Source organism: Lethenteron reissneri, chromosome 31, assembly GCF_015708825.2.
Source record: "Lethenteron reissneri isolate LAM-NWPU_2019-01 chromosome 31, ASM1570882v1, whole genome shotgun sequence".
NCBI lineage: Eukaryota > Metazoa > Chordata > Hyperoartia > Petromyzontiformes > Petromyzontidae > Lethenteron > Lethenteron reissneri.
The window spans coordinates 9,932,449-9,955,008 of NC_083809.1; the positions used below are offsets into that span (position 1 = coordinate 9,932,449).

General features: G+C 48.1%; 1 protein-coding gene across 1 annotated transcript in view; it reads left to right on the plus strand.

Moving 5' to 3' along the window:
- LOC133349784 (calcitonin gene-related peptide type 1 receptor-like) overlaps window positions 1-22,560 on the plus strand; it is a 51,393-nt gene that overhangs the window by 19,254 nt on the left and 9,579 nt on the right. The window contains exons 3-10 of the mRNA XM_061563526.1: window positions 3,733-3,895; window positions 7,976-8,086; window positions 11,881-11,993; window positions 16,515-16,606; window positions 19,471-19,597; window positions 19,944-20,097; window positions 21,836-21,896; window positions 22,152-22,218. Of these exons, the coding sequence (XP_061419510.1) occupies window positions 3,733-3,895; window positions 7,976-8,086; window positions 11,881-11,993; window positions 16,515-16,606; window positions 19,471-19,597; window positions 19,944-20,097; window positions 21,836-21,896; window positions 22,152-22,218 (888 nt within the window). The remainder of the gene's footprint in view (window positions 1-3,732; window positions 3,896-7,975; window positions 8,087-11,880; window positions 11,994-16,514; window positions 16,607-19,470; window positions 19,598-19,943; window positions 20,098-21,835; window positions 21,897-22,151; window positions 22,219-22,560) is intronic.

The following is a 22,560-nucleotide window of genomic DNA, read 5'->3' on the forward strand; positions in this document are numbered from 1 at the left end:
TTAATCGCATAAATTCCCAACAGATCCATCAATACGAACTGATTCTTGGCACCTCCTTCCGCCGAGCCACGCTCACGTGGGGAGTGGTGGCCCACCGGATCCTTATCAGGTGATCTGGTCCCCAATTAGTAAACTTGGTATAAGATAACGATCTTCGGAAAAGGAGCACCGTCGCAGGCCCTTACTCCGAGCCGTTCTGAGATAACCTGCCGATGTATCTGTTGAGATTGGTGCCTTTAAGAATAATAACTGTTTTTGATTGTGTTTTTTTTTATCGCCGTATAATCTTTCAAGTATCTTTCAGTCATAATCGCCGCACGTACTCGCATCCTCTACAGAATATTCAACGGTTCCGTGACCCAAGGTGTTAACAACGTGATAAGGGTTGCGTATGATCAATAAGGAGTGCGGTACTGCGTGAACAATATTGAGTATAATCATTCATTAACGTTAAGGTTTTCTTAGCATGATATTTGCATGTTTGAACGACTCTCTCTCACTAAGAACCATCGCGTTATGCGGGATCCATGTGCCGTTGTCAAAGTGAAATCAGACAATCGTTGATGATACTGTATTGATGCCGTATTGACGTTCCGGGATTGAGAGTTCGCATACTATATCATAGTTAAGGTTGAATTAGTAATAAATTGATCAATACAGAAGTGGTTGTGTGATTCTTTCCTGAAATCTATGCATAAGATCTGCTTCTGCGTTGAGATTTGAACTTGGTGACCTTAATAAACACACTAATACATACTCAGTAAATGTTAAAGCGATAACGGGGTGAACCGGGGACCTAAAAATATAACCACGAATAAAACTCTGGGAATGTTAAAGCGAGAATGAGACGAACCTAGACAACGATGCCGAGTTAATCTAAGTTAATCTTGCATACTTACACCACACCTGCATAACTGCATACGATTAATTGCCTTCTTCCGATCGATAACCCACCCTCGTCACCGAGGCGGGGTCTGGTTATCATAACGACTTGTATTATCATAATTACACCCACTCGCATAATTAATCCGATTACCTCTCGAATTGGCATAATTAAAATGTGCGTAATTACATAATTAACATATTTTCGGATAATTACACATTTGGCCAGATTTCATTTAATTATTATTATTTTCACTGAATATTCATAACCCACATATACAACATAATAATTTCACCCACGCACGCATACAACATAGCAAATTTTCATAACCAACATATACAACACTGGCTACCCGTTCCCGGCCGGGTACGGGTACGGGTATTTGTTTGCGACCCTGGTGCGGCCGGGTACGGGTACGGGTAGACCGTGAGTCACTGGTGAGTCACCGTTTGTCACTCATTTCCCAACGTCTTGTCTCTTCTCACAATTCAAGTTCCTAGAATCAACCCACCCGCGCCTGCAACATGGCTTCATCGCAGAGGTCGCAATCAGGTACCCGATACCCGTACCCTACCCGTACCCGGCCGGGTACGGGTAGGGTACGGGTACGGCCGGGTACGGGTACAGGTACCCGTTTGCGACCCTGGTGCGGCCGGGTACGGGTAAGGGTGAGGAATCAAAACCCGTTTGCGACCTCTGGGGCCTGGTCTCACCAGTGTCAGACCAGGGAACGTGCAACCGCATCAACGACACTGGACATAATCATTAGCGGCAGGCTTTATACTCCGTTGCTGAAGTTGGCATATCTGCCTTTCAAAAGAAACTCTCTCGCCTGGCTCTCTTCGGGGCTCTAAATAAAGATGTATTTTTCCTCGTGATGGTGCATAAGCACTCATAGCAAAAGCTCAAAATCCGTCAAGAACAGTTCCCATTAAGGAAATACTGTTTATGTGTACATGCAATCGGAAGCGTTTCTCGGCAATGGCTGTTCGTCACAGGGATATGAAGAAGGGCGGTTGTTATTGGCGTGGGTTTTGGTTCTCGACAAACGTCGATGTATAATGTCACGGGCACACGCCACCAACATGCATCACTCAGCCACACAGTGCCTCTTGTCTGTGATCACACGATTCAGCAGACTGCACCCGTTGCCGGGCGGTTCGATGTGCATTATGTAAACAAGATGCTGCGGTGAATCACGTTTTAGGATGAATGGGTTCATACGCATGCTGGGCTCTTAGGCTCTCACGAAGACAAAAGACAAAGACACCCGGTATAGCCTTAACAGACTGTTGGGGCAAGTGTTGTTAACGAGCACACATGAAGGCCGGCACGGCACACGAGGGAGTGGGTGTCTCCCTAGTGGCGATGTTTAAATACCACACCAGGCACTCATTTGAGGCTGAATCGATCTATGTGACTGCCCGGACCGGTTCAAATATTCGCCACCGTTATTGGTCGTGAGCAGGAATCGAACTCGGGTCGCCGGGTCCGTAGCGCACCACCGCTCTCCCCCCACAAACCCACAAACACGCGGAGAATCATTGAGTTGCGTGTTGGAACATGTGAGGGCCCAGAGGGTAGCAGTTTGATTTCCTGTACCACATGCTGGGTGGCCTGGGGTGGCGTCGACGCAGCGTGGAAGTGGCATGCGGAGCGCCATTTGGCTCCTGAGTGCTTGCAGCTACGGTTGCCACCTGTCCTGGTTTTTCAAGGGTTGTCCTAATTTTTTTTTGCGGCCGTTGCATTGGGAAATATGTCAGCTTTTCCGGGACATTTGACCCAGTTTATGTCACTTATGCAAAACTACACCACTCAAGACAACGCGTGATACTATACTGTACTCTTCTTCCCATGATATTTCATGGTGTTCGTACCTCAGAGGTCGCAACCGTAGCTTGCGATGGGGCTGATGCGTGGGGACGCTGCATTTGGTCTTATTTTGTTTTGTCACCGTTATGTAGTTACACGCTTTAACCGTTTCTGTTTATTTGTATTTCCTGTTTGTGCAAAATGTTCTGTCCAGCATCTTGAGATACTTTGTATTTAGATGCTGCACAAAATTTAAATCGTGAAATCGTTACAACGAGAGTGGAGCGAACCCCAGTCAGAATCTGGATTCGGCTACAGCCACGGTCAGGATCCCAGATCCAGGGCCAGTATTTCAGCATCAGAGGTCAGAGTTCAATGTTGAGCTGGCCCCTAGATGGACCCTACCAAATCCCAGACCATCATAGACAGGACCTACAGTCCTCAGAGTCTAGCCGTGTTAGTGACTTCATCCAACAATTTATTGGGCGAGCAGCTCAGATAATTGGCAATTAGTAATGAGAGGTTTCAGTGGGTGCAGAGTTATAGAGACGTCTGTGGTGGAGCTAGGCATAAGAAAACCAAGCCAAAGTGTACGGGCCCAAGTAGTCCAAGAGACTCCAGATTCATTAAATAATGGGGTGCATGAAATATCATCTGAAATCAGCTCCTCGTAAATAAAATGCGAATTAACTTAGAAAAGTTAATATATTCTCACCTCACCACACCTATATTTTTGCATACATTTCTCTTATCTCACCACATCTATATGTCTTGTAATTTCACGAGGTTTTTATACATTGATAAGGAGGGGGGGGTCTAAACATTATTTCTAGCCCCCAACGGGCTATTACCACCACTAGGAGAAGCCCTGCAAGGGCCCAGAGGCAACAGTGACATGTGCAGGTCAGCCATCCCCACGCCAGCGACTAAAATTAAATATGCTGGGTTTAGCTCTGCTGCTTTGTCTCTCTCTTTCTGTGAGGAATAACCGTGTTCGGGATGCCGAGCTGAGCTGTGTAATTCCGTAACACCGACAGCCGATGGAGATTTTGGCGAGCGGCACGGCTGGGGAGGTCATAAAGACGCCGCCCTCACCGACGCCGCGGCCCCCTGCCAAGCACCTCAACACGCATCGGATTTCCAAGATGCAGTACGAGTGCAACAAGAGGATGCTGCTGGAGCCGCCCTACACTGGCATGGGTCAGTCCCCCACTCACACGTGCCACCCGTATGTACGCACGTACATTGAACTTCTGTCGCAACGTACAAAGCCAACCGCGCTAATCGGAGGTGCGGGGAAGAATAGCAAAGTCAAAAGAAGAAGCAGTTTTAGAAAAATATCTACATTTAAAAGTGGCTTCCTAATATTGGAAGGAAGAGCGTTCCAGACGGCCGCAGAGGCACATCCAAAAGTGCGCGATGCAGTGACCGTCTTTGTTCGATGGCCAGACAACTCTTATGGGCGGTGATGCGGCCCAGCGGTAGTGCATTAACCGCTTGTTGCAGATCTTAACGGCTAGAATCCAGTGGCCGCCCTGATTATTCCTGCAGGGATAATAACCATAATCATACTAACGCACCGTCTGCTTCACAGTGGACGTTAAAAGATCCCCTCATGTCATTCAGAAAGAGTATTTTCATTATGTCCAGGTGTCTGGGTCTAAATATGGCACATTCGAAAATTACACTGCAAATTACTACATTTGGATTCTACTTCGCAATCATCGCCCCTGACCAGCAAAGTAAGGCCCCAGGTCTCTCTTGAAAATGGGACTATCTTGATTACTTGAGTTCTCACCTGTTTCATCAAAATGAACTTGAAACTTGAACCAGCCACACCACAAAACACCACGGCTACCCAAGTAACACAGCCACACCACAGACACACAGCCAGCGACCCGCAAGTTTGCATAGCTACATCTAGAAACACAGCTATCCCCATCAAACATAGCTAGCTACCGGCTAACACAGCTGGCCCTAGTAAACACCTTCCACCTGTCCTGATTTTCCAAGGATTGTTATTTTGTTGAGATTGATGCTGTGCTGGGAAATCTGCAAGTCATCCCGGGGCATTCAAAGTCTCAATGATTGTGAGTTGGGGAAAATACACCGAGTGCTTAAATCAACTGGAACATTACAGAACGTTGTTCCAGGAATAATTTTAGCACGCACATCCATCTCACCGTATTTGTCATTAAAAACTGTTTTACTGAGTTATGAGAATGCAGGCTACAATAATGTAGTGCTAGTGCCTAACTCCAATAATCCCATCTCTGCAATAATACATCACTCAAGACATGAAGTTTTCTCCCCCCTTCGGACATATTAATCTCTCCATGATCGGTCCTGGTTTGTTTCGAACCTTATAGGAAGAAAGGAAACCCATGATAGTGGCAGTTGGAGATGGGGAGAGGCACGGCCAACGCACGTCCAAACACAACACACGGGATTTAGTTTGTAAGCGGTGTCAGGTACCTTTAACAAGGATAAAGTTCCAACCTGACTTTTCGCTACACTCTGTCACCGAAAATCGGGTTCACTGCCAGATTAACCACCAGCTATGACGCATACATAACCTTCTAAACAAACAGCGCCGTCTTTATGAAGCGCTCGCGTAAACGCAGCTTAAATCAGCGCTGAGGAGCGATGCGAGCTGGCCTGCTGCAGAACGCCGTGGTGCCCAGGCCCCACGGCTTATATGGCCAAAGGCACTTTGGCACTTTCGGTAGAAATGCCTCCACTGTTTAGCCACATTATTACCCGGGCCCGTCCGGCACTACAGAGCCTTCACACGCAATCAAGAACGGCACCGCCGTGGATTTAAAGCCACCAAACGCCCTGGTTTGACCGGGACAGTCCTCATTTCCACCGAAGAATTTTCGACAGAGAAAAAACTGATTTTGTCTGCTGCGAAAAAAAAACGCTCTGGCCTGGTGCTCGACTCGTGGTGCGGGCAAAGGGTAGGGGCTACCCAATTAGTTGGCGGGGCTACCTGAGCAGTGGATGGGGTCAATGTCAGGACAAGGTCACTCGCTGTGTAGATGGGGCTCGTGGCTCGGTGGGCGTGTCACCCAGGATGACGCACATCGCGATGTTGGTGAAGCCACACCTCGTGGGCAACATCATTACAATCGTCAGCCATGATCGTTCCGCTGCTGCTGGATCAGGGCCTCCTGAAACGGTCATCTCTTACAGTCCCGCAATGGAGCAATATATTTAGCACCCTACGCGAGCCGATTTCGCCACTGTCTCTGCAGTGGACATTCTCTCGGGCGCTTTCCCTGCAAATGGCTGCCATTTTGACATTAGTTTTGACCACCGGTCAATCATCCCTTCCTCACACTGGACCCAAGCCCACTTAATTTTCTTCACGGTCAGGATATCAGATCAGTAGAATTTGGGGAGGGGAATCGGACAATAAACCCTGCTGCACAGCCAGAATACATCGCCAACGACCATCGTGTTTCTGGGCACGGGCGCTCTTCGCTCTCGCTTGTGGGTTTTTTTTCTCGCAGCGTGGATGCGAGGGAAGTTGTTGGAGTCGCCTTTGGGGGGCCTTTAACAGGCAATGCTCGAGCCCCTCAGGCCAGGGTTCTTGTTGCTCCAGGGTCTACAGTCTGCACTAAAAATACTGGAGGCACACTGACCAAGGCAGGGGCGACGTGGAGATCTTGTTACGCTGCAATAAATATAAATAGCAAAAACAAATCGCACGACTATTGAACATAATCTGTGCCTCTGTTGTTCGTGGCTGTGGGCTAAAACTAGCCGGGTAACTGGCTAAACGGGATTTTCCATGTAACACATGAACATTTGATTGAATTGAAATGGTCAAAAGTAGAAGTTGGGAAGACATACAATAGTGACACAGAAGAGGTGGGCGTAACAAATACAGAAAATTGACCACGGTTCAATCTCTGTAACCTTTTCCAATTTGTGCTCCTATTAATGACATTATTTGACCAGAATATTCTTAAATCCTAGAGAATAAAAAAAAAACACTCGCAATATTAGTATCTTGGAATTTTATTACATTAAAAAGGCAGATTACTTTGAGTGTTTCGACTACAGGAGGATTGTGAGCAGCGTGTGGCAATGACATTTGTCTCTTATTTTCCGTTGGAGAGCAATGGGGATCCCTCTGCTCATTATTATAAGAATGCGAATAAAATTATGTTTGGTATAGACCGCACTGTATTCAAGTTGTGCTTGTAAGACATCAAAACTGCAATCACGGGGCTATTGTTACATAATGCTCATTGTGGCAAATTACCAGTCCTTTTCATTTCATGGCCCAAGATGCATTTGTCGCATTTCAGAGCACCACAGCAACAGATGTGCGTGCTCTTTACGCAGATGCCATAGGAATTCTTAATCAAAAGACGACTCTCGTTTCTTTGTGTTACTGTGTCTCTATAAAGCGCGGCCGCTCTGCCGTGTGCACAGGGCCACCCACAGCGAAATGGGCTAAAGTGGCTTGGGCCAACCCCGTGACACGCGTTGGCATACCCGAATGCGGGCCGTGGGCAAGCTGCGTAGCTATGGTGTGTGCAGGCAGTCCAACTGCGCCGGTGAGCGCGGGTTTTAGGGGGCCCAGCCTCTGGGCTACAAAGAACGGGGTTGATGTCGGGTGGGGAGGCCCCATTTCATGTCTTGTCACCAGGGCTCATGCCAATCTCGCTCAACCTCCTCTGCTGCAGGCTATGGTAGTGTCCGCTTAATTGAGGACATTTAATGAAAAACAACACGAGCCAAAAACAAAAACGCGTGCCTTTACTGTGCGTCCATCGGCCATGCTCTGGGCATGCAGTTTCCTTTGGGAAAATAAAAGGTAGGGACGCAGCCCTGCAATTGCTTGCTATTCTCACGACTGATGGAAGGGCCTGCACTGGAGCGAACTCTCAAGGATATTTGGTCTATGCTTCCCCGCTGACCGGACGTGTTGTAAGAGGTGGGCATAGCCACACTTTACTTCCACCGCACCCGACCTGCCTATCGACTTAACTGTGGCGAGCTCATTCATATGGCTGGGTTGGAGAAACTTGCTGCATTGTTTCTAGATTTGAAGCTGCATTGTATCAACTGTTGCGCCGGAAGATGGAATCAAACCGGTAACATCTGGATTTCAAATCCAGTGCGCAGCTAATCATTTCCCCCGCGGCAGCTCCGGTTTTCTTGGAAGCCACGCAAAAACGCAACACCATGCCAACTGGCAATTGCGTTGCGTTGGGGGAGTTACTCTATGCGGTAGGAGTGGAGTGTCCTTGCGTCTGCCCACAGGGAAACACTGCAACCGCACGTGGGACGGCTGGCTTTGCTGGGGAGACACCATGGCAGGGGATGTTGCCGTGCAGCACTGCCCCGACTACTTCCCCGACTTCGATCTGCAAGGTCCGTTAGTGCACGCACACACACACGCTATGCCACTGGTGCCAACTCCTAGAAGCGTGAAAGTCTCCAAACGAATCTCGCAAAGTAGTTAGATGTCACTCGACAGACCTTCCAGAGCCGTCATGAATGTCACGAGGCAATTTGTTGAGTGTTAAACATAGTAAACTAACAATGGCCAACTGATCAAGGATCCTCAGTGCACACGTGGGATCACTCTCAAATCTGCATAATTTCCTCGACCCAGAAATTCGCTAGATTTGTCACAAGATCAAGAGAAAATATTGCTAAGTTGGCAACACTGCTTCAACCCGGACCCTGTTGGTTCAACGTATTCTCAGGGATTCAATGAATTATAATGATTCAGGGTCGCAAGTCACATCACTAATGGATACTTTTTGTCCGATATACCATCTCATTGATATTCTCATATTCTCATTTAATCTGTCTCATTCGTGTAGTTCTGTTTACTCCATTAGTCCAGACGTAGAATTAGCATAAATTCAATGTTAGCGCGAGTTCCATGCATAATCACAGCTAACATCAGTGGCGAGTGACATTTGAACTGGTCCATTCACCATCCCACATTGAACAGCATGGGAAAGTAAGGTCAAACAACCACCATTACTGACATTGCGCGGGGAGGCTTTCATACAAAAATGTATTGAAAAATTGGCTGCACATTACATGTAACATAGCAGCATTAGTAACGTCCTTCATTTAACCAGGAGATGAATACAGGCGTATTGTGACACACGATTTTTGCATGAGCGACTTGGTTTAAAACACTTTACATTTCAAAAATTCTAGACAATATTGAGCCCGAAAATCGATTAAAAATGCATGAATCATCACACGCCCAGTGCACCCAGCCAGCTTCATGTCAGATTGGGGTGGAGGGGGGCAGTAAAACCGCTGTGTGTGTGGGGGGGGGGGGGTACTACAACAGTCATTCACCGCTAAGGATTTTGTACTTGGGTGGTGCCACAGGGGTGGTGTAGGGCCCACCCAGGACCCACCCATGACATACTCCAGATGCCCTCTAGCACCGACCGTGCTCACCCGTGCCAAGTCCCAGCAGCTGGTGATTTCGCACAGCCCTGTAAAAAGGGAAGCTGTAATTTTTTACGCAGCGCGGGACATGTTTTATTAATATAATTATTGCCCAACTCCATAAACTGAACGTTAGAACGAGGGTGGGAAAATCTTGCAGAGTTGAGTTATGATAGGGGATGAGTAAACACGGTCCTCATAAATGCAGTTGGCTGCGAATGGGAGCAGGGATATGCGAGTTCAGGGGTCGACGGTTTAACGGCGCAGCCTATTCCGTGAGAAGTCTCACCCCAAACAGCCGCCTATCTGCCCGAGATTATAACCCAATCTCATTGATTTCCCCAATCGTGTTGAGGACGTGGTCCAACAGACTGGCTGTTTCATCCCATCCACTCTGTGTTCAACCACCACACTGCTGGCCACAACGCTTCTGTTCATGGTTATTTCCCCACAATGCTTTAACTTTGGAATTCCCTCCCATCGTCTCTATTCTCACGTTCGTACAACTTTACTCAATTCAAAAAATGTATGAACACTTACCTATGACACCTTCAATAGTTTCAAACACACTGCTTCTGGACATATGCAAAGGCCATCAGTATTTCCTGAACAAGTGCATTGTGGTCGTCTCGTCTTAGATCACCATCAAATGTGGCCCACTGACAGCAGCAATGCAGTGATAGACAACAGTGGACTTGGCTTCATCCTTACCAGGACTCATCAGCACAGTCTAGTCACCGATGCTCACAGCTGTAAAGTCTGTCTCTGAAAACCTTTCATGTGGAGTCCCCTACATCCACACCACGGGGCTCATTATCTTGGCTAATGCCAAAAAACAATCAAATCTGTTAATGACGAGATAAAAAAAAAACAACCCCAAAACAGAACAACAGGGCAGGCCAGAAACCCATGTTTCAAACAACACACAAAGCCCTCCACAGCGCTGTCTCCTGCTGGCCGCTTGGGCACCTATGGGCCTGTGCTCAGCAATTGTGATTTAAAAACAGACAAACAAAAAAATCACCCAGTCCAGTCAAATCTCAAAAAGCTAAGAAAAGTTGAGCCCGGTTCATGCTTGCATGGGGTGACCATCAGGCAGAGGTCGCAACCGGGTACCCGATACCCGTACCCTACCCGATACCCGGCTACCCATACCGACCGGGTACGGGTACCCGTTTGCGACCCTGGTGCGGCCGGGTACGGGTACGGGTAGGCCGTGAGTCACTGGTGAGTAACCTGTTTGTCACTCATTTCCCAACGTCTTGTCTCTTCTCACAATTCAAGTTCCATAGAATCAACTCACCCGCGCCTGCAACATAGCTTCATCGCACAGGTCACAATCAGGTACCCGATACCCATACCCTACCCGTACCCGGCTGGGTACGGGTAGGGTACGGGTACGGCCGGGTACGGCCGGGTACGGATACCCGTTTGCGACCCTGGTGCGGCCGGGTACGGGTACGGGTAAGGAATCAAAACCCGTTTGCGACCTCTGCCATCGGGGCTTGCCAGGTGTTGTGGGTGTGGGGCTGCGAGGTGGCCACGAGACGGCGGTGTTGAGCACTTCCCACCTTGCACGCATGAGGATCACCCCCTCCCCCCCCCCGCTTACTCAGATTGCCTCCCCCATGAAATCACTCGTGAGTAGGAAATGTTCAAACATCGCTTTCTTGGTGAAATAATTGACATTATTATAATGTACCACAGGTTGACATTTAATGGAGAGAAGTCGCATCTCTGTCAACATTGGGCCTGCTTCTTGGTCATCCCCATAGATACGATGCCCCCCTCCCCCATCACCACAAATCATATTGTCCCCGCACGGTTGGAGTGACACAGGGGCTAAAGGTGTGTACGTGAGAGAGAGAGAGAGAGCCAATCATCAACGTGGGAAGCGCTCTGCTCACTGGAATTATCGTAGCAATTTAGCATTGACACGACCCACGGGACCACAGTTGAACTATTTTAATGATCGTTAATAAGGCAGGGAATTGCATCCCTTGCGCCTGTGGCAGCGTTCTCGATACACGACCTCCTGCTCCTGTCGAATGCTGAAAATGTCCTCCGAGTGGGTATTTTGAATATTTAGATAGTCATATTTCACCACATTTCTGCACAGTAATGCACTCTGTGTTGAGTGCCGTTCTTCCATTAAGTAAGACACAGATGGCCTACTTCATCACACACACACGGGTCCTTACCGATGTGAGAGTGTTAGAGTGTGCTGGGTACAGACAATAAAAAAAATCACTCCTTTAATCTAATTTAAATAATTTACAGCCCTTGTTCAAACCACTGCTGGACGATTGACTCTCCATGCCGTGTTGGTCATGGGAATTCTGTGATCATACTTCACCAAACCGGTCAGTGAGGGCTTGTGAAGTGAGGGGTGGGGCGGAGGATGTGCCACTGATGCCAGCCGTGGCCAGGAATCACACTCGGGTTGATAGCGCCTGCACCACTGCTCTGTAGACCCCCATTGCCGATAACCGAACCGTTTAATTCACAGACGTTTATCATCGCCCTGGCCTGGCGAATATAATTAATGCGAGCCACATGCGCAGACGTGTTTTCATGAAGAATCAACACAATATAGACCGGCTTTCGAGCCTTCTGCCCACGCGCGTAAAGGTCGCTGCCGCAGAATCGCTCGGCACGTCCCAAAGGGCGCGATCGCACGCATACAGATCCAGGGGGCCCTGATTAACACACCGTGCTTGATTTTTTTTTCTTCTTCTTTGCAGAGAAAGTCACAAAGATTTGCAACACGGATGGACAATGGTTCCGTCACCCCGACAGCAACAGGACTTGGTCCAACTACACGCTGTGCAATGCATTCACCGCTGACAAGCTGAAGGTAACAGCACGGCTTATCGCGCGCAAGCCGAGTTCGCCCAAGCTCGTAATTCTCTCACGACTGCCAATGGAGCGGTCTTGCGAGAGGTGGAATTCATGCTTTAAAAAATAGTGTATTTGGGAGCTCTAAATGTACGAAGGTGCCGCTGATTTGTTCGATGGGGCTGAACTCCCAACACATGTCAAGGATTCATTTTTAGGTAGGAGGTCCTAGATAACCTGAGAAAGGCGCCCCTTGCGCAAGTGTGATTTCAATCGTTCGCGCAAACATATGGGGAAACATTTCTAAAAGCATGGCACACTAAAATCTAGATGTGAAGTTTTCGTGACTGCGGGGATCCATACTCTTTGGTAAAGTCACGTCGGTATAAAATAAAATATATTAAATCACGCCGTTTCGATTGCAACACAAGCAATCATCATCAGGTGGGAAAACCACAGCAAAAAAAGAAAAGCAAGAAAATGTTCTTGCTGTGTTTTTCCCACCTGATGACGATTGCTTGTGTTGCAATCGAAACGTCGTGATTTATTTTATTTTATACCTACGTGACTTTACCGAAAGAACCAAAGAGCATGGCACATTTGATGGTTTATCACACGTGCTGCATCGGAGGAGATGGATTATCCAGCATCTCTTTGTTGGTTTAACAATTCAGGAAATATGTCAATCAACGTCCAAGTAGAGATTGATGAGGGTTTCCAAGTATTTCCGAGTGCGGTTCTCTCCGGGGTCATTTTGGTTGATGCCAGAATTTTCCTCGGATTTGGAAATGTCACACGATCGTCACTCACTCTGCCCATGAGTCCTCAAGCATTGGGGCACACTGGCTCTCATATGTTCACTATTCACGCTGTCCATCCTTTAGTAACGGGGGGCTGGGAGTGGGAGGGCAGTGTACCGTAACTTCCGTAAAGATGCTCCAGTGTCAACAAAGGTTTAGTGTGAAGTTGTATTTCTATTAGAGACTTGAAAAGTGGCGAAATCTATCAAAGGGTTTTGCTGGATTTGGAGACACAAGCCGGCGCTACAAATGCCAATTTGCAAATGTGACTACGTGCTTTGGCCAGACATTGAAAAAGATGAAATAATCAATGCGTATAAGTGATTGTTCTTACTTTTGTGTTGGCTTTTCATTGTAATTTTCATCACCAGCCTATTTCGAAAAAATATAATTCGCCGGCCTTGAGACGGTGGCGTTAAACTGCGCCGTCGAATTTGCGCCACCGTGCAAACAAGTTTCACGTTTCCAAGTTTCATTTATTTGGTATAGCCCTGTGAGCCATTCCGCTCTTGAATCGGGTGCAACCGCAACAAACAAAAAAACAAAAACATGAACAAGAAAACATCTTAAAGTTACTATGTGACTAAGTGCAAACAGAAAATCCAAGAAAAGACAGCAAAATATTGCAGAAAAAGCACCGTACACCAACACTGTGTGCAATAATCCCAGTGGGATGCAAGTCAAACAACAACAACCACAAGACAACTTAGAATAAGGCCATCAGTCTAACTCTGTACTACAACAAACAAACATGGTCAAACCGAAAAACTTTTAAAAAAATCACCAAATAAAAAGCGAAGGCTCGCGTTGATAGCCCTAAGGGTGACGACGCCGAGGCAGCGCCATTCCTTAGGGGGCCGCAGCGGGAAGCTCCACACGGGGCCGGTGGGTCAGGGTAAGGCACGGGCAGTTTGTGTCGCCTGGGGGGGGACGGGGGTCTCATCGCACAGACCACCGCCTTCATTAGCGGCACGGGCCACGCAGTAGGTTTACCGCTTCACCCGAAGGAGAAGCCATTCAATTTTGACTTAAAACTTTCCTGACTGCAGGAATTCATATTCTTGATTCTTTCGGTAAAGTCACGTAGATAGAAAATTAAAAATAAATGAAAATTCATTTTAATTTATTAAAATAAATTTTTAATTTATTAACATTAATTTTTATTTTCATTTTTGCTTCTATTTTTTATTTAAATTTATTTTCATTTTTAATTTATTTTTATTTTCTATCTACGTGACTTTACCGAAAGAACCAAGAATATGAGAAGCCATTAATTTAACTCTGTCTGCTCGACCCAGCCCCGTGACCTTTTTTTCTGGGGTAAAACAATAGCTGTCATGCTACCGAAATGAAGCAACAGAAAAACAACAAGCAACAAAAATTGGAAGTGGAGATTTTTGTTGCGTCCAAATGCATTCCGAGCTTGTGTCGTGCGCAACAAGGGATGTGACACGGGCACTGAACCGCGTGCACATCACCCTCGCAGATAATTAGCAGATTAATTGTGCTCCGAGTCTCCTCGTGGCCGGTTATAAATGGCTCCGGCTGCCGTGTAACGCGATCCGAGGTTTGCCAGCGCAGCCAAGGGAAAACGTTCATCCTGGAAAACACAACAATCGCGGAGGCGACGGCCGCCGTTGCCGCCACTTGACTCGCGCGTCACAAATTTGCGATGTAGCGCACGCACTGGTAGACTTGTCAGCAAGATCTCTTTAATAGTGGTGGGTTTCTTTTCATTGAGACTTTTCACTCACAGGTGTACTGTGTATATATATATATTATCACAGCGTCAACGTGTTGGAGCAATAAGACGAGGATTTATGCAGGTATACGTTATTAGATTTGTTTTTCACGGGGATGTTTTACACATCCCTTGAAATGCAAAAATTCACCAAGTGTACCGATCATCGGGGGGAAATGAGCATATTCGTTCTTGTTTCACCGAGCAAATACATACACGTTAACTGGAAGATGCTTAGCAAGGGCTCATTAGCAACGCACGAGCCTTGACGGTAAGTTATCATTTACTTTGATTTACGCCGTATTTGCCGCGCTGCTCCCCGTGTAACTGCCGCAGAATATTAAATGCAGGCGGCGCGTGTGCGATGACTGTGTGATGATGCGGTAGCGCGCCATGGAGAAAGCGCGCTACCGAAACCCCGTTCGGATAACCGAAACCTGCAGAGCGCGGTCATGAGAACGATTTGCAACCCAGACCTCGCTCCTTTTTTGGGTATCGATTCTCGAGGCAAAGCCTCAGGGAAGCAGCTGGTGAAGGTGCAAACATCTCGGCGGCGAGGGAGAGGGGCGTGGGATGAATTCCAAAGACACGCTGCACCAATTACGGCTGCGTCACGCACTCGCACAAGGGGTCACTCTGGTAGCAGGGTCCACCGCACTGAACCCCCACAAGGTGCAGGCCACCAAGGTTCGACTCCCAGTAAAGGGCACGAAAACATGTATCAGGAGGACGTCCTCCATCCACTACATTTACCTGCATATCCAGTGGTGAAATTGGGCCGTTGCACTCCAGCAAGTGTGACACTAGCAGCAGTATCTTCACGTGGTCAGCATGAGCCCTGCTCGTCATCATCATCTTCATCTCTCCCTTTACTTTGACGGTCGTTGGGCCACTGATGCTTCGGCCGTCAACTCTCTCCGTGTTTCCGTTTCATTCGCAGTCCTGGTCAGATGCCGTGCCGACTCATCAGTCCCTGTTATCGCTTTTGCATGTACAATATGTTGAATTCTTTCGCAACTGCACGTAGCCAATCGCGTTAATCAAAGGTGCGGGGAAAGGACAATAAACTAAACACAAAACACACAGTTGCAAAGAAATTGTTCTTTTTCAATCTAGATTTACAAGTGCACAGCTCCGGTGGCTTCCTGATATCGGAAGGAAAGAGCGTTCCAGACGGCCACTGAAGCGCATTTGAAAGCGCGCGATGCGGTGACCGCCTTTGGTCGATGGCTAGCCAAGAGCCGCTGCTGCGAGGAGTTCGCGTGATGGGTTATGCTCCTTGACGAGATCAGCATGGTGTTGTGGTTCATTCGTGCGACCTTATATTTAGTATATTCGTTCGGCATCCAAATTATCTTGGGTCGGCCTCTCTTTCTGTATTCTTCCTTCCATTGGTGCAAGTAATGAAAACAACAGGGTTCAGATAATCCAACTACCACGTGTGACAAAGTTGTGATGTAACACACGCATCGATAAACTTATCAAGAAGATCACTTTCATAGTGGTGGGGGTTTTTTTTTCATAAAGATTTTCGCTCGAAGATGCACAGTGTAGATATTGTTATCAGCGTCAACGTGTTTGGAGCAATATGGCAATGATTTATGCAGGCGTCATATTTTAGATTTGTTTTTCAAGGGGGGATAAGATCATTTTACACATCGATGAAATGGAAAAAAATTCACCAAGTCTACAGATCATCAGAGCGGAAATCAGCATATTTCTTCTTGTTTCACCGAGCGATTCAATAAAAGATACCTGGAAGATGCTCATTAGCAGCGTACAAACCTTTACTTTCCGCGCTTCTATCAAGCTCTGTAGCCTGGCGGTCATGGCCCCCTCCTAAGCCAGATTGAGCCCTCCCCTCCCCGGTGCAGTTGCACCGCCTGCACACTCGATAGCTTACGCCACCCATTGTCAGATCGCTTGCGGCGCGCAGAATACTTGTCGACCGTGCCAGCAGAATGTTGAGTGAGCATCGCTCGCTTGGTGTGTGCGGCAGATGGCGGTGAACCTGTTCTACCTGGCGGTGACCGGCCACGGAATCTCCATCCTCGTGCTCCTCGTCTCCCTCGTCATATTCTTCTACTTCAAGTGAGTCTCCCGTGCTCGCCGCAACGCTTCAGAGCCACGGCGGGACGGGTTACTGGTTGCTGCGGGCCTGGAGGGAGTTGACCCCCTCCGCCCCCTACGCTGTTCAAGAAGACCCAAGTGCCCTTAGGTCAATGTTCTTCATGGCAAGGCCTCGCGGGGGGCCACTCACGACCCCCCCGACAATACACAAATGTGCGTCGTGGTGTGGCCGTCAATATACGAGCGGGGGGCGGTGGCGCAGCGGTTAGCGTTACGAACCCGGCGACCCGGGTTTTACGATTCCCGCTCACGGCCATCACCAGCGACGATTATCTGAACCGGGCCTGGGCCTCTCTTAGGTCGACTCAGCCTCAAATGTGTACCTCGTGCGGTGTGTAAACATCGACTACTCGGGAGACAAAGGCTATTCCGTCCTGGCCTTCGTAGGAGCTGCTCGCTAAGAGCACTTGCCCCTCCAGTCTGTTAAGGCTATTCGGGGGATCTTTGTTTGTTGTTGTTCCTTACGAGAGTTGAGCACAGAAACAAGCTCGCACACAGCATGCGGGTCTCGAGTCTCGAGTGCATATAGCACAGGAGGGGAGCGTACCCCCGCCCCTCCCACCCCAAGTCATCAGACTCTTTATTGATAGTGGAGGAATCCGATGAGCTATAAAGCTCTTTGAGAGGCAAAAACAAGCGCTTCAGTGTTTCTGTTCAGCGAACTGTGCAACTGGTGTTGTGCAAATGTTCACAGAATCCGAACCCGTTCCGTCGGACCTGTAGCGTTGTGGTGTGCTAAACACTCACGGGACTTTGAATTAAACTGATTCATTGATTGTTTGTGCTGCACGACCCCGACTCACCCACGCAATAATCCCATGTATGGTCACTACCGCCGGCGCCTTTAAACACAATGCATTTTTTGTGCGTTTCTGGTATATTACATCATTGCTGCGTGAGCGTGCGCTGCGCACAAGCGAATGTGGGGTTTTTTTTCCCCCCATAAAGTATTTGTTGGGTTCGATCTCTCGAATATAAATGTGCCGTTACACCCGCCACCGGCAATCGGCAAGGGTTTGTCACGTGAATAAAACGTGCGAGTTGGTTTACGACTTCGGCACACCGGTGTGTCGGGGAGTTATCTCGTCTGCCACTGGTGAGATTCGGCCATAAAGAACGTCTCTGGTGCAGGCGAATCAGTGTCAAAGACAATGCCTTACATGATGTGTGTTTGCATGTTCAACCACAAGTACGCGTGGTTAATGCAAACTTGATTCCTTAAAACAGGTATCTATTGCTGCTTGAGCATCTTAACACCTGCTGTTTTATTGCCAGAAAGGGCGCAGCTCATTATAACATTTTCAAACTTTGGCACTGGCAGGAAAGTGCCATGATAAACCCACAACATTTACAATTCGAGTAATCTGCGGCATCTCGCTGCTGATTACCACCTCGCTTCATCAGGCAATTAGCCAGCGTTTTGAAGAACTTTTTCCTTCCGTTTCGGTCATAAAGTAGAGTGAAGGGTGACGTCATGCCTCTGAGGCTATCAGGTGCGAGTGTGGTTTTTTGTTGGTTTCGCGTTCAGAGTTTCCTTATTTAAATCGCTTGCGCACTCAATCCTCTAGCCCTGTGACTAAATCACCCAGTGCCCCCGGTCTCGTCAGATGTCAGAAGCTAAGCAGCGGTTGAGCCTGGATAGTGCTTGGATCGATGACGATCCGCGCAATACTGGTTATTATTTGGCCGAGGTTCAAGTTCAAGTTCATTTATTAGGTATAGCCCTGTGAGCCCTTCGGCTCTTGAATCGGGTGCAACCGCAACAAACAAAAAACAAAAACATGAACAAAAAAACATATTAAAGTGAATATGTGACTGAGTGCAAACAGAAAATCCAAGAAAAGACAGCTAAATATTGCAGGAAAAAACACCGTACACCAACGCTGTGTGCAAAAATCCCAGTGAGATGCAAGTCAAAAACCAACAACAACCACAAGACAACTTAGATTAAGGTCATCAGTCTAACTCTGTACTACACCAAACAAACATGGCTAAACCAATAGAGGTGCTCACGTGGCAGACAGGAGTGGGCAACGCAGCAACAGCCATTGTTGTATTGCACTTCCATGCTACCCACGCCTATGCTCCTTACTGACCAGCATGTATAACTAAGGTCCAATAACCGGATGTTAGCCATGGCCAAGAATTGAATTTCGGTGGCTGGATTCGTAGCGCCAGTGCGCCAAGCGCCGCACAAACACTCCCCACGTGGCTGTAAACGGTGAATAAGAATACCGGTGAGACTTCCACTTGAGCGTTCGGTTGTGCGGCATGTTTCCTGAAACGAGTTTCCCTCGCACATTCTGCGTGCGGGGGGTGCGGGGGGTGGGGGGGGGGCAGCTTGGGCACCCGGCGCGCCCTCTCGCACAACCCCTATGGTACGAGCTCGTTACAATGTGTGGCAGGAAGCAGTCGATGTCAATAAAACTTCAAAGGCACGTCGAACGGAATGAGTCAACGACGCGCGATCCGCTTGCGTCTCGTCGCGCTAGGCTCTCTCGGCCTCTGTGCGCTCAAGGAAACGCTTTGTCGTTGGTTCCATCCGTGCGTTGGGTCCAAGTTGCCTCCGACTCTCTTCAGACATTTTGTCCACCGTCACACACGACGCTTGAAAAGCGCAAGCATTCATGCGGCAGGTCGCACGCGATCGGTGCGAACTTAAAATACATCCATCGCCGCTGGTAATTATTGCACCGATATATGTATTTGTAATATTAGCATGTAAGAAGAGGGACCGATCCTTCAAAGGCGGGTGGATCCAGCCGCCCCAGCCCCTCTGATGCCATGTGGGGGCTTGTCTCGCACTTCCTGTTTTCTATCCACAGAAGTCTCAGCTGCCAGAGGATCACGCTTCACAAGAACCTCTTCATGTCCTACATCCTCAACTCCATCATCACCATCATTCAGCTCACGGCAGTGGCCAACAATCAGGAGCTGGTGGCCAGCAAGCCGGTAGATGCCGCACGAATGTTCGCGCGTCGCGGCCCGCGGACAGAAATCCCTCTTGCGACCCCGCACTTTTCGCTGTGGGGCACTTCTCAGATTCCTGCCATGGCTGGCTCCTTCGTATTGATACAAAGTCCTGCCGGGTTTACTTAGGAGCACGGAACAACTTCGCAGTAATTACTTGTTGCATTCAACGAGAGGTCAAAGAGAGTTTATTTTGATAGGAAATGTGTTTCATATAAACGAGCTTGCGTGCGCGCACTGCGCCAAACTCGGTGGTAGCTCCTCTCACGCCCCCCCACCCTCCACGATCCTCTTCATACCCTGTCGCCACCCTCCCACTGCTCTTCAGGTCTGGTGCAAAGTGCTGCAGTTCTTCCACCAGTACATGATGGGCTGCAACTACTTCTGGATGCTGTGCGAGGGCATTTACCTGCACACGCTCATCGTGGTGGCCGTCTTTGCCGAGAAGCAGCACCTGTTCTGGTACTACCTGCTCGGCTGGGGTGAGTCAGCTCGCGTCGATTCGCCTCCATCGCCTCGACACCACGCCAGTGGCGTGACTCGCGTGGGGGGCCACGGGGGGGGGGGGGGCCTTGGCCGCCCCTGGTCGCCAAAGCCACGAGCTGGGGACCGCCTTGACAACCACCACGGGAGCTGTAGTGGCTGCATTTTGTGCAGACGGAGCGCCCCTACAGCGTGAAATGTGTGAGACCGTGAGCGTGATGATGTGATGATGGCAAGAGGAGCCGCGATACAGAATAGCCTAGGTGCGGCCTGTGCGACACAAATCAAATAATGGGGCCCCACCTGACCGATTGCCACACCCCCCGAGTTGACAATGTCGTCACTACGCCACTGCACCACGTACTATAGGGCTCCATGACTAGGGAGAGATTTTGATTTAAAGCTTTCGTGACTGCAGGGAATCATATGCTTGGTTCGTTCGGTAAAGTCACGTAGAAGGGAAACAAGCGGCTTCATCGAGAACATTTTCTTGCTGTGGATTTCACACCCGATGATGATTGCTTGTGTTGCAGTCGAAACGTCGTGAGAATTTTATTGTTTTATATTTTTATTATTTTATTGTTTCCCTTCTACGTGACTTTACCGAAAGAACCAAGAATAGGGAGAGATTGCCAAGGTGGCCTACTCCTATCCTTTCTCAGGAGTATTTAACGGGATTCCAGCTGAATTTCATACCCAGGAAACTAAGAAGCAAAGAGCTTCCTGGGTATGAGCCAAATAGGCTACAAACTAAACGATCGAACTATTTTTTATTTCACAAGGTAAAGCCCACTGAGCTATACAGCTCTTTTTCAGAAGCGACCTGGCCACAAGTGATAGCTCGATGAAGCCCCTTATGACGTGGAAATTTACAGCAGCCAAATCCTCTAAACGCAAGTTTCTAAATGTGGAGGGAAAACCCGGAGGACCCGGAGAATAATCCACGCAACCACGGGAAGAACGTGCGAACTCCAAATATACAGACGTCAGGGTCGAGATCAAACCTACGATTCTATATTTGAAGCTTTCGTGACTGCAAGGATTCATATTCTTAGGTTTTCTTCGGTAAAGTCACGTAGGTAAAAATTTTAAATTAATAAAAGTAAAATAAATATAAAAATATTTTTTTATTTTACTTTTATTAATTTTAAGTAAAATAAAAATACAAATATGTTTTTATTTTACTTTTTTTTATTTTAATTTTTTACCTACGTAACTTTACCGAAAAAACCTAATAATATCAAACCTACGACCTCCTGTATACCAGGCGAGGTAGTTAACATCTCCTAGCCACCGTGGCTCTTGAGGTGGAGTCTCGTTGCTGTCCTCAACAGTGTTTTTTGTGTGACACCATCGTCCACTGTTATATCAAACCCAGGAAGAAAAGAGCTTCACCTTTTAATTTCAAAATTTCATACAGTAATCTCTCAATTATCTTGGGTAATGGCAGGCAGTGCCTGCGTAGGTTTACTCGCCGACAAGAAAAATACGTATAAAATGGCCCGATCTTGTCATCACGGATGCCAAATTATTAAAACCCAAGATCGTTGATCAAATCATAATTAAATTCCATTTTTCAAAAAACAAAACTCTTGTCGGTGATGTCACAAGTGCCACAAGCGGGGATTGCCACGTTTGATCACACGCTCTTTTAATCAGTGCTCGCTATTAGCACTTGCCCCTGCAGCCTGTGTGGGCTACACGGAAATCTTTGTCGTTGTCTTTGTCCTCCCGCAGGTTTCCCCATCGTCCCCGCTCTGATGCACGCCGTCGCACGCACCATCTACTACGACGACAAGTGCGTGCCGCATTGCGCGGGCGCCCACATTTGTCCAAAATGATCACCACGCAGGGGCCACGCCACAACTGTGCATTGTTAAACTCCCACGGTCAGATGCTCGCTCCGTTCAAAAAAAGCCTCTCACGCCCATAACCGCACCGGAATACGTCGCCCCGAGAACGCGCGCCGCGGAATCGCGTCACCAAGTTTTTTTCCTGCAACAAAACAAAAAAAACGTGCTAAGAATAATGTGCTTTTACATCCTCGTTACAGCTGCTGGATCAGCTCTGCCACTCACCTCCTCTACATCATCCACGGGCCCGTCGTGGCCGCACTGCTGGTGAGGACAACCGTGCCGTGAGGCTGTAGGCCACCACGTGCTGCGCGTGGGTTGACAACCATCCTGGTATTCCCAGCATTGTCCTCTTCTTGTTTTCCCCAGGGAGCTGTCCTGTGAAATGTGTCATGTTTCCTCGGGACAGAATTTTTTTGCTTTTTTCTGCCAGTTGTGTAATAATTACACAATGATAATAATGCACGCAGGGCTTCATCTATTCTGGTTTTGTGAGATATTCTTATTATTCTTCCCATGATACGTCCTGCTTGTTTTTGTATCGTGGAGCTGGTGACCCAACCTCCACGCCCACAGGCGCTATTCCTCATCGTCGGGTGGAGGCGTTCT